At 39.1% G+C, this 12,568-nt stretch overlaps 1 protein-coding gene across 1 annotated transcript in view; it reads right to left on the bottom strand.

Moving 5' to 3' along the window:
• LOC124282433 (limbic system-associated membrane protein-like) overlaps window positions 1–12,337 on the bottom strand; it is a 151,019-nt gene extending 138,682 nt beyond the window's left edge. The window contains 1 exon segment of the mRNA XM_046718418.1: window positions 11,933–12,337. Within this exon segment, the coding sequence (XP_046574374.1) occupies window positions 11,933–11,978 (46 nt within the window). The 5' untranslated portion in view covers window positions 11,979–12,337.
• Window positions 12,338–12,568: the final 231 nt, after the last annotated feature.

Here is a 12,568-nt window from a genome sequence, read left to right on the forward strand (position 1 = left end):
ATTTGCTTCTTGTTTTAGAGTAATTTTAAGAATGACATTATATGACAAAGAGATTATTAACCTCATGTTTTTCCGTATCATTAATATCATATATTAGGAATAAAAATTATGTATTATGCTCGCCAAAGGTTCGCATAATACAATTTGTATTCCTAATATATGATATTAAGGATACAGAAACACACTCGGTTACTAATCTCTATTCATCCCACCAAATGTGAAGACGTCAACAGTTGATGTACACAGATGCCTTCAACAGTTTATTTAAAACTATAAAAAAAACGCCCTAAAACCAACCATTGTGTATATAGAGAATACTAAACGATGTCCCGTGTAATACCATATTTATGAAACGAGTGAATGGTTAGATACCAATACCATTCACGAGTTTCATAAATATGGTATTACACGAGACATAGTTTAGTATTTTATTTATTATTCACCCAACATTAGCAAAATAATATCGAGCAAAGTAATTCTTTCCTAAGAATTCGAACGAGTGTGATGACTCTCAGCTTTTCGCGAGTCAAGCAAGGTCTAATACTATTGTGACAGAGGTATTAGCATTGTGACGTCATAACTGTAAACCACTTTGACGTCATACGTACGGTATCACTCAATGTTATTACACAATGTGTAATAACATTGTAACGTAATTAAACAGTGATATCTTCTTGTTCCTCTGTATGAACAAATTGTTGTGTACCAATACATAGATCGTATAATAATGTACAATTGCATATGCTGCAGACTCACATCCTACTGTGTACCATATAATCCTGCATCACTGTGTACCACATAATCCTGCATCACTGTGTACCATATAATCCTGCATCACTGTGTACCACATAATCCTGCATCACTGTGTACCATATAATCCTGCATCACTGTGTACCATCACTGTGTACATAATCCATGCATCACACTGTGTACCATATAATCACTGTGTATCCACATGCATCACTGTGTACCATATAATCCTGCATCCTGTGTACCATCACTGCATCACTGTGTACCATATAATCCTGCATCACTGTGTACCATATAATCCTGCATCACTGTGCATACAATCCTGCATCATCACTGTGTATTGTACCACATAATCCTGCATCACTGTGTACCTGCATCACTGTGTGTATACATATAATCCTGCCATCACAATAATCCTGCATGTACCATATAATCACTGTGTACCACATAATCATGCATCACTGTGTACCATATAATCCTGCATGACTGTGTACCATATAATCCTGCATCACTGTGTACCACATAATCCTGCATCACTGTGTACCATATAATCCTGCATCACTGTGTACCATATAATCCTGCATCACTGTGTACCATATAATCCTGCATCACTGTGTACCATATAATCCTGCATCACTGTGTACCATATCCTGCATCATCCTGCATCACTGTGTACCATATAATCCTGCATCACTGTGTACCATATAATCCTGCATCACTGTGTGCCACCACATAATCCTGCATCACTGTGTACCATATAAATCCTGCATCACTGTGTACCATATAATCATAATCCTGCATCACTGTGTACCATATAATCACTGTGTATCATATAATCTGCATCACTGTGTACCATATAATCCATCACTGCATCACTGTGTACCATATAATCCTGCATCACTGTGTACCATAATCCTGCATCACTGCATCACTGTCACTGTGTACCATATAATCCTGCATCACTGTGTACCATATAATCCATCCTGCATCACTGTGTACCATATAATCCTGCATCACTGTGTACCATATAATCCTGCATCACTGTGTACCATATAATCCTGCATCACTGTGTACCATATAATCCTGCATCACTGTGTACCATATAATCATGCATCACTGTGTACCATATAATCATGCATCGCTGTGTACTGTATAATCCTGTACATATCAATAGCCAGTTCACATTTTTCTGTTTTGAAATATAAATATAAATATTACTCTTTTGGACCTTGGACTTAAAATGGTAATGAATGGAAACTTGATCTCGTCACTATCTGGCTGGAATAATGCCGATGTGGTAAAGCCCAACTCAGCTCAACTCACATACTGTAATTGAAGTGGACATCAAAAACAATAATCACAAGAAAGCATCATCAGTCTTGTCCCTTCATTGTTTCCTCACTTCACCATTATAATGTAAGTACCTTCCCCCTGAAGACAGTAGTCTGTTTACTATCAAATGTATTACAGTAATAGAAAAGTTGGTACTTTCAAATGGCACAGTTTAGAAATTACAAACAATTACTTTCCTGAACCTCAGCAACAGTGCCTAATCTTCAAGGTATTCAGATAGCTTTCTGGATTAATTATACATAGGGTCCCATATTTGTTCCAGTGAGAACCCCTGCTCTCATAAAAAATGTTGAAAGATTATACTTAATATGTTTCCTCCCTATCCAAACAGGAATTACAAACCTATGATGGTAATATAATACATACTACTCAAGAAAAGTAAAGAACACCCACAATTTGAAGGATGTGTGTCGCAGTACCCATCTACATATGTCCCTGTTGCCAGGAATCTTTGCTCATGACATCCACCACTGGTTTGTCTTTACCAGTGTAATCAAATGTATTTATAGGTCATCTTATTGTGACAAAACATAATACAATCACCAGATAACTCACTCAACCAGGACAAAAATGGATCTACCTTGTTGGTTGACCTGTGAAGATCCGGGTTAGAACTGATCTTCAGTAACCCATGCTTGTCATAAGAGGCAACTAACCCGATCGGGTGGTCAGACTCACTGACTTGGTTGACACGTCATCGTATCCCAATTGTGTAGATCGATGCTCATGATATTGATCACTGGATTGTCTGGTCCAAACTCAATTATTTACATATTGATGCGATATAGCTGGAATATTGCTCCGTGCGGTGTTAAACAACAAACGAACAAACACACCTTGCTGATGGAGACTAACACAGCATTCACTCGTCCATCTAGCAAGACCTACACCAGAAATGAATGACTGGGTGCATGTATACGTGTTAGTTATTTATAGTACACCTAATAACACTTAATAACCACATACACATATTTCCAATAATGAAATGAAGGAAGTCACTGAACACTGACATTACCAAAGCAATCAAACATGCATTTGTAGTCAGAATGATTCTGAAACAGCCAGAAAATCTAACCCCTGGTTGCTGTGATTACTTCCCTACCTACAAATCACAAAGGCCTGGATAGATCAACTACCTAAGCTATCAAGTACATGTGATGAACTCGTTATTACTTGGCCCAGTGGACACACAAACAGTCTCTTAATACGGAACCCTTTCCCTCATCATTGATGAGTCATAGCTGATGGGCTTATATACCAACTACAGATCATCTTTTTGCAATGCTCATTCATCCAGGACTTCACACGGATCGTAAAGTTACATGGTTACGTTGATACAACATTCTGAATCAACAGCCGTTTCTTCCATTCATATATATAATCATTTACTTTCCATGCTTGTCGATGGTCGACATGAAATCATCATAATTTCCCATACTTATTGATTATTACCCTTTGAGTCCTATGTGTTTTGCAGCGTACTTAGATGACAGAGAGTAGTTTACACATTGTAGGGTGTGTACTGTGCATATAGAAGTACAGACAGCAGTGACTGGAACATGGAGAGTATAGGATAGTGAATAAAGGATATAGTGTAGATATTAGCGGAGAGAGGTCATGACTACAGGATATAGAATACAGGATATAGAATGTGGCCGAAGAATGACTACAGTGAGGCAGAGTGGTTGTACTTGGACTAACGCTTAGTTAATGTAAACATTTCTTGAATACTTCAGTTTTTTCTGTATAGCCTTTAATTCTCAGATATTTTCACACATGAAATCAAGGGAAGTAGACTTGCTTTAGTTTGATCTAGACATGCCTAAGCTTTTAGTACAAACGTATTAGAAATATTAAATATTCTAATCATGGCAAAGGACTAAGCTGTACAGTATGTATAGCATTTATGCCATCTAGAACTGGCTACAGCTTGTTTGATGGAATGTTTAGAATCGAACCTGGGTCTGGGTCATTTTTAGGAAACACATTAACCAATGGGCTGTCAGCAAATCTTATTAGAACGCTTTTTAGGGCACAGAGTGCAGAGAGTGCAGATAATCTGGCATATTACTGAAACAATAATCGAGTCCTACCCATGCAGAGACAAATAACTTTACCTCAGGAAAAACAATGACATTACTTTGTTCCCTGAAATGATATATGTCAAGAAAAATAATATGTTGGTATGGTGTCCATACAGTAGTGGTCCATGTCATACAGTAGTGGTCCATGTCATATAGTAGTGGTACCTTAGCAGAGATCCATGTCATACAGAAGTGGTCCCTTAGCAGAGATCCATGTCATGCAGTAGTCCATTAGCAGAGGTCCATGTCATACAGTAGTGGTCCATGTCATGCAGTAGTGGTCCATGTCATACAGTAGTGGTCCACGTCATATAGTAGTGGTCCATTAGCAGAGGTCCATGTCATACAGAAGTGGTCCATTAGCAGAGATCCATGTCATGCAATAGTCCATTAGCAGAGGTCCATGTCATACAGTAGTGGTCCATGTCATGCAGTAGTGGTCCATTAGCAGAAGACCATGTCATACAGTAGTGGTCCATTAGCAGAGGCCTGTGTCATACAGTAGTGGTCCATGTCATACAGTACAGTCATATAGTAGTGGTCCATGTCATGCAGTAGTGGTCCATGTCATGCAGTAGTGGTCCATGTCATGCAGTAGTGGTCCATGTCATGCAGTAGTGGTCCATGTCATGCAGTAGTGGTCCATGTCATGCAGTAGTGGTCCATGTCATGCAGTAGTGGTCCATGTCATACAGTAGTGGTCCATGTCATACAGTAGTGGTCCATTAGCAGAGGTCCATGTCATACAGTAGTGGTCCATTAGCAGAGGACCATGTCATACAGTAGTGGTCCATGTCATACAGTAGTGGTCCATTAGCAGAGGACCATGTCATACAGTAGTGGTCCATTAGCAGAGGTCCATGTCATACAGTAGTGGTCCATGTCATACAGTAGTGGTCCATTAGCAGAGGTCCATGTCATACAGTAGTGGTCCATGTCATATAGTAGTGGTCCATTAGCAGAGGTCCATGTCATACAGTAGTGGTCCATTAGCAGAGGACCATGTCATACAGTAGTGGTCCATTAGCAGAGGTCCATGTCATACAGTAGTGGTCCATGTTAATCACTGGTGTGGTATGTACAGAATTTACAAGTTATTGACCCATGGGGAGCTAGCTATTCTTTCCAATGCTGTACTCAAAACAGACAAATGAAAGCAGACTGTATTTATACTCTTCGAAGACACCAAATCTTATAAAGTAATTCCATCTTCATGAGCCCAGTTGTCTACATAGGCTTATATGAACATCATATGACATGTAAGGTAACATAGATTACAGGGTTTTACACAGACTTTTAAAAATGGGAGTCATGGTGACTTACAATATTTATTTTTGGGAGTCATTTTCAATATTTGGGAGTCATGAAAATTTTAATATTTCTTTATGTAAATCATTCTCACTATGTAACTGTGTATGTCACACCACCAAATGAAACTACAGCATTGTTCAATTCAAACAGCCAGGATTACTGTCTCCTCTTAGTTCTCTGGAACAATCTGACAGCTCTGTAAAAGTCAAACTATCATTGAACAATATCTTTTTTTGCTTATCAAATTGATTTTATTGAACTGAATTGTGAGGGCCACCCATAAAACTTGCGTCAAGCTTGACTCGTATGATAATATTTTGACAGTCATTTACAAAATTGTTGCGTCAAATACGCAGGAATCACGCGTCATGTAAAACCCTGAGATTAGATCATCAAACTACATATGTCTGATACACTATATAATGTATCACTTGGCATCAGTCTCAAATCTTCATGGCTCTGATGTAACCTCATACACCAATCAAGATGTCCGTAGCATTCACTTACATCAGGGTTTAACCAGACGCAAATATTGTGTCGAATACACATAGGAATATGCACAAATAATTTACATTGTGAATCCTGTGGGACACGAACAAGTATTGAGTGTATCAAAATTACATGTTACATTGAAACTCTTATCTATAACAGGCTTAAGGCTTCTGAGCATGCGCATTTATTGTCATTTATTGAACATTACACACATTGACAACATAGCAACCCCAACATTGTTACATGTACCAAGAGTTTAAACTGTAGGACAGACAGTATAACAAGTACCAAGAGTTTAAACTGTAGGGCAGACAGTATAACAAGTACCAAGAGTTTAAACTGTAGGACAGACAGTATAACAAGTACCAAGAGTTTAAACTGTAGGACAGACAGTATAACAAGCAATGAAGGATTCAGGCCTGTAACATTGTACCAACTGATCTGATTCCCTTCTGTCCCTGTCAGAGGGTGGACAGTCGCGAGTTCAATTCCCTGGCTGCGTCATACCAAAAGACGTTAAAATATGGTACTTGTTGTTCCCTGCCTGGCACTCAGCATCAATGGGTAAAACAAGGACTGGTCGGTGCGGAGTCAGTATAATGTGTCTGAGTAGGGTATTCACGCTTAACTGTGGCATGGTATCTCAGTGAGCTTAGCACTATAAAACCAGCTTAAGTCTGCGCTAGTACTAGCAGCCACACATGCACGTCGTCATATGAGCAAAATATTCTTAAGTACTATGATAAACCCCATTTCACCTCAACTCACCCTTCTTCCTGTGTCATTCCACCAATTATCATTGTACAGGAAGCCATTGTCTATGAGGTGCTGAAAAGTGCTGTGACATTTAAACCGCTTCCCAATCAGTGAGATATCAGGCTTGTCACCTATTTACAAACTCACACTTGAACATAACATAAGCCACTCAAAGCAAAGTAGATGTTTCAGAGTGTATAAATCTCTCAATCTTCTCAATAAATATAAATGATAAATTCATATTTATAAGTCACATAATTAAATAGATGGCCAAGCATACAGACATCTCAAAGGTAATGCTGAAACAAGCAGACTGTTTAGAAATTGTATCATATAACACGGTTCAATATATCATTTTCCGTATCAGGGATGTCTTTTCTTTCCGCTGGAAAAGGTTATTTCAAATTAAACCAACAAACTGAAAAGTGACAGACTGACATTTACTTCTATCTTATAAAACCTGTCTTATAAAAAAGTATAGACATGCAAAATATAAAAAGATAAAATCAAAATGGAAACAGAAGCTCGGGGAAGAGGCTGTCTACACTTGGGCTTGACTCCTTTATTAATGTGTTTTCTAGGGTCTGAGAGACAGGTGAGGTGAGGTGAGAATTGGGTTTAACGTCTTGCTTGAGAATATTTCGCTCATATGACGACGTGCATGAGTGTGTATGTGTATGTGCGGCTGCTTGTACTAGCACAGACTGAAGCTGGTTTTATAGTGCTAGCCCACTGAGATACCATGCCGCAGTGAAGCATGAATACCCCACTCAGACACATTATACTGACTCTGAGCCGACCAGTCCTTGATGTACCCATTAATGCCGAGTGCCAGACAGGGACCAACAAGTACCATATTTTAACGTCTTTTGGTATGACGCGGTCGGGGATCGAACCCGCGACCTTCCGCTCTTCTGAGAGACAGATTAAGTAAGTGACATATATGTGATATGGTATACAATGTAATTCTACACATCCATTAAAGCTGGCCTAGCTTCTGTATCGAGTCCACGCCTGCTGCAAACAGTTGGTGATATTCGTCAGATGTCTTCAATTACTCTAACACAGGCTAACAGTAATTTCATGTATACTTCAGCATCATACAGTGCACAGCTTCAAACTTTATCAGGTAGATTTCCTGCTTTTGTAAAATACTAAGATATGAAACATATAACTCCATAACTTCGCAAATATATGAAACATAATTACTTAATTTTGCCATATACCTTTTAATATACTGCCATAATTTTTATTGATATACAACATTATAACTGCTATATTGATTACACTTGCTAAGAACACTCAAATGATTACTTTATGATGTCACCATTTTCTTCTCTCTATGTTATACGTGAGGTGTTTGCATAAGCCCCTGGCTTGTTCCCCGATCCTCATTTCTTGTATTTTGAAATAAAAATCTGCTTAAACTATACAGTCTCTCTTAATATGTCAGGAGCCATGTCACAAAAAAATCCAGACTCACTCGTTTTACACAGGTATAAAAAAAACACTGTTTTACAACAGCATATGGAAATTATAAAACTGGGTGTTTAATATGAGATAAATTGAAAGCAGTAAGATTGGCTCATGGATAAACGGCATCCATGATTCAAACATCACAGATATTAGAACCCAAGTGCACAAAAAGGCTTAAGGGTTTACTGCAGTGGTCACAGACACGAAGGAAGACCAAGACTGTGTGATTATAATGATTAACACCCTGTTGATAGCCAATCCATCACACTTCAGGAGCACAGACATTGGTTTGCTGGTATTGCCAGTAATCCTGCCAATCAGAAGGTCCAAATGCTCTAAACACACAGAGGTATACAACAGGCTTAGAAAGCTGCTCTGATGCCACCTGCTGCAGTCGGCTGTCTGACAACCTGTGTGTATTCAGTGATAGCGGCGCTACACAATAGGAGGAGGTAACGAGGGAGTTTTAGCATGTTTATAATCCCTTTATTGCACTCGCTACTAAACATGGTTACAGCATTACAAGGTCATTACACAATGCCAACAGTATTAACAACAATAAGGGGGGGGGTCTCATCAGGAAGCTACTGGTTCATCAACTATATGCCTCAGTGGACTGGCCGGTACCTTGCCATGTAGAAGTAGACCACTGTCACTGACTAACGGATGTCACCCTCATGGCTGTGTTTACAATGGTTCATATTGCCCAAGTGTTAAGGGATCAGGACCTCTGTTCCCCCCAAAAAATAATCCCTAAGCTAGTACCTCAATTCTGTGAGAGATCGAAGGATGATGATGATTTTGGAGATTTAACATACACTTTCCAAAATAATGCGTATTTCATACACAGGCCCACCAGGCCTATTAGTGTTCGATTTAGTGAGTGAGTGAGTTTAGTTTTACGCTGCTATCCAGCTATATGATGGCGGACTGTAAATAATCGAGTCTGGACCAGACAATCCAGTGATCAACAGCATGAGCATCGATCTGCTCAATTGGAAACCAATGACATGTGTCAACCAAGCCAGCAAGCCTGACCAGCTGATCCCATTAGTCGCCTCTTACAACGAGCATGGGTTACTGAAGGTTCATTCTAACCCGGACCTTCACGGTTTTGATTTAGTGGGGAAAAAAATCACTATATAACTTTATATGTTCACCCAGATTAGATTTGATATTCAGCAACCCAAGCTTCTCGTAACAGGCAACAAAAGGGATCGGGTGGTCAGGCTCGCTGATTCGTTTGACACGTCATCCTGATTCCATGCTGTGTAGATCAATGCTCATGCTGTTGATCACTGGATTATCTGGTCCAGACTTGTTTACTTACAGATCACTGGAATATTGCTGAGTGCAGCGACAAACAGACATGTTTGAATCATTCATGTGCATAACTTTTGACATCCTCATAATCTACATCTGTTTTGCTCTACACAAGTTGATCTGGGGTAGTCACCAGTGATCCCTGCTTTTGTTACGATGTGTCAGTTTGTCACTCAGCAAAATTCAAGCTACATCAGGGAGGTCCTTAAATATACAAGTCTAGACTTGACAAGCGATCATCTTACATAATGGAGCATTTGGGGTGTGATGACACCCATCAGGATCAACCACGTAAGTGATCCTAACCACCTGATCCTGATAGTTTGCTGTTAAACGTCGCACTCAGCAATATTCCAGCTATATGGCACTCCTGTTAGTTGAGACCTATGACACTGGTTACTGAAGAATAATCTATCTAACATTTCTACTAAACAGGGTGAAGATTTTTACTGAGGCAAGAGAGTTCACGGACTGAAAAAGTCCATTTCCGTCTGTGGAAAAAAGAGGAATTTCATAGCTCATCCAGGGCCATGAAAGGCTACTATTACATATGTCACTTGTAAGTCCTGTCTGATTCCAACAAAATGGTGGCACCCATTCAAGACAAGATTGATAACCAAAATCTCCATTCCAACACACCGGTCTTACCTTGATGAGTGCATCAGATCGCTAGAGCAACTTGCTTAAAAACATGAAAAGATTTGGAAAATATCTTTCACCCAATTACATTAACATAAACGGTAACAGAGCAGCTGTCATGACATCAACAATTAATGGATCCGTTACTGCAGGACGATTTATATATGTCAGACTCAGAAGCTTGAGTTTCCCACTGCAATCTACACTCAATCGACAGAATGAAAGTTATCAACTACATTCAAACTGAACATAAAACTCATTAAACATTCATTACAAAGAATATTATGTAGCAGAGACGCTCTGTACAGCAACAGGAGAGAGGACATTCGAGTTTCAGGAATTCACGGCGGATGGAAGTATACAGCAGTACTATGAAGTATCTGTTTAATAGCATTTTTGTCCAACAGCAGTACTATGGAGTATTAATTTAACAGCACTTAAAAAGTAAAGTAAATCATTGTCATGTTTTCAAACAAAAATCTGTATATCCTAAATTTTCATTCCTTGTGACTAAGTCACTTTGACACTCTACTTAGATTTATGATAGTTTCTAGAAATAAGAGCCAGAGTCCTTGACTGAGTTTAGTTTTACGCTGTTTTAGCCAATATTCCAGCAATATCACAGCAGGGGGCACCAGAACCAGAGCCCTTGAACTGTATGCCAAAATAACTGAAAATGTGTGTGTTGCCATCAAGGGCTCTCTGAACATGACAAGACCAAGATCCTCCAAGTCAAATATATTCTGCACAGAAATGTGTTTGGTGGATGAGGAACTACGGTCAGAGGTACATTAGCACTCAGTGTTACAGTCCGTATTTAACAGTCAGCATAAGTATATTCTCAACTTGTAGTTACAGAATAAATACACTTACAGCACCTCCTACTGCAACCAGTAACTACATGATACATCCCTAATCTTACTACACTAATTCATCATGGTGATTAAACCAAACAACCCCATATCCATTAAAAAATTAAAAGAAATTTGATAATAATATATAATAAAATGACGTTTCATATTTTGTGTAACAGTAATATTTATTTCAAACATTATGGATTAAAGAAAAACTGAGTACCGTGTGAATTATAAATACATCTAAAACAGCGACAACACTTGTGCAATCTATATGTTTGCATTTTAAGAATATTATTTAAAAATATTAACTCAATTATCTCGTATTTAGATCAATAACATCAGATGGAACGTCCTAGAAGCAGAAACAATTTGCCTTTCACCTGACCTTATTTACACTGCATGCATGATGATGTATTAAGCTATTAAGTACAAATCGATGTGTTCAGTAGCCGGAACCCTTACATAATACAAGGCTGTACGCTTATATCTGTCTGTACCCGGCATTCTTTACCCAACAGTCACCAGTCCATTTTCTGACTAAAACACCGATACAGAAAAAGAAAATATATCCCGCCGGCGAACAGGAATTGAAATATGAAACAAGTCGCGCCAGTCATCGTCTGTGTCAGTATTTTATGTAAAGGCGCTATAGTATTACCTAGATATAATATCTGTCATGAACTATACCGTGGCAATTATACAATCGAAAGAAAGAGAAGCACCATGGGACGAATTGGGTGGTATAATAACTGTGTTATAAGAGAGTTGTTATCATGTTGTGCGATACGTTTCATATCGTACGGCCCTATCAACCTGTGTGTATGAAATCATGCAGAAAAAGTAGGCCACCTCTGTCAGTCAAGATATCGACCGACTCATTTGTCGACTTACCTGTATAAATGACGCAGCAACAGAGGATGGCTAGGTGTGTCAACATCTTGTTTGGTTGGCTATCCACATTGCCGGTCAACTATAATCCGGTGACATTCGCACACTCTCACAGTCCAAATTGGCACTGACAGTTGCACAACTGTGTCGTCGTCACTGTGATAAAGCCTGTGTAAAGGGATATATCTCTGACAAGCCGCTTGAACTATCCCCCAACTCGTACAGTAGGCAGGGGCTTGTGAAAAAAGTATCCAACTTCTTGACGACTGTTTAACTCACATAGTTTTCAGAGAAAATCAATGTGAATTGGACGAGTACTGAAGCGGACTTCTGCCTGCACGAGTTGTCTCATGTAAACACGCTCACACGCTCGGCGAGGATAGACGTTCGACCAATCAGGATCGAGGTCAGAGGTTAAAATGACGGAATCTACCCTGTCGACCAATGGGCGGGGAGTATTAAGGTAAAAGGTTGCTCATTTGGATAGTGTGGCATGGAATGGTTCCGCCAAAGTTAAAGCACATAACCGAAGTAAACACACTGACTCACACCAACTAATGAAGAATTCATTAGCTAAATTCTGACAGACGCTTAACAGTCTGGATGAGTCGAAGAATATCCGTATGTATCTCGTGTTAT

Source organism: Haliotis rubra, unplaced genomic scaffold (genome assembly GCF_003918875.1).
Source record: "Haliotis rubra isolate DU_JTF1 unplaced genomic scaffold, ASM391887v1 Scf3, whole genome shotgun sequence".
In the NCBI taxonomy this organism is placed as follows: domain Eukaryota; kingdom Metazoa; phylum Mollusca; class Gastropoda; order Lepetellida; family Haliotidae; genus Haliotis; species Haliotis rubra.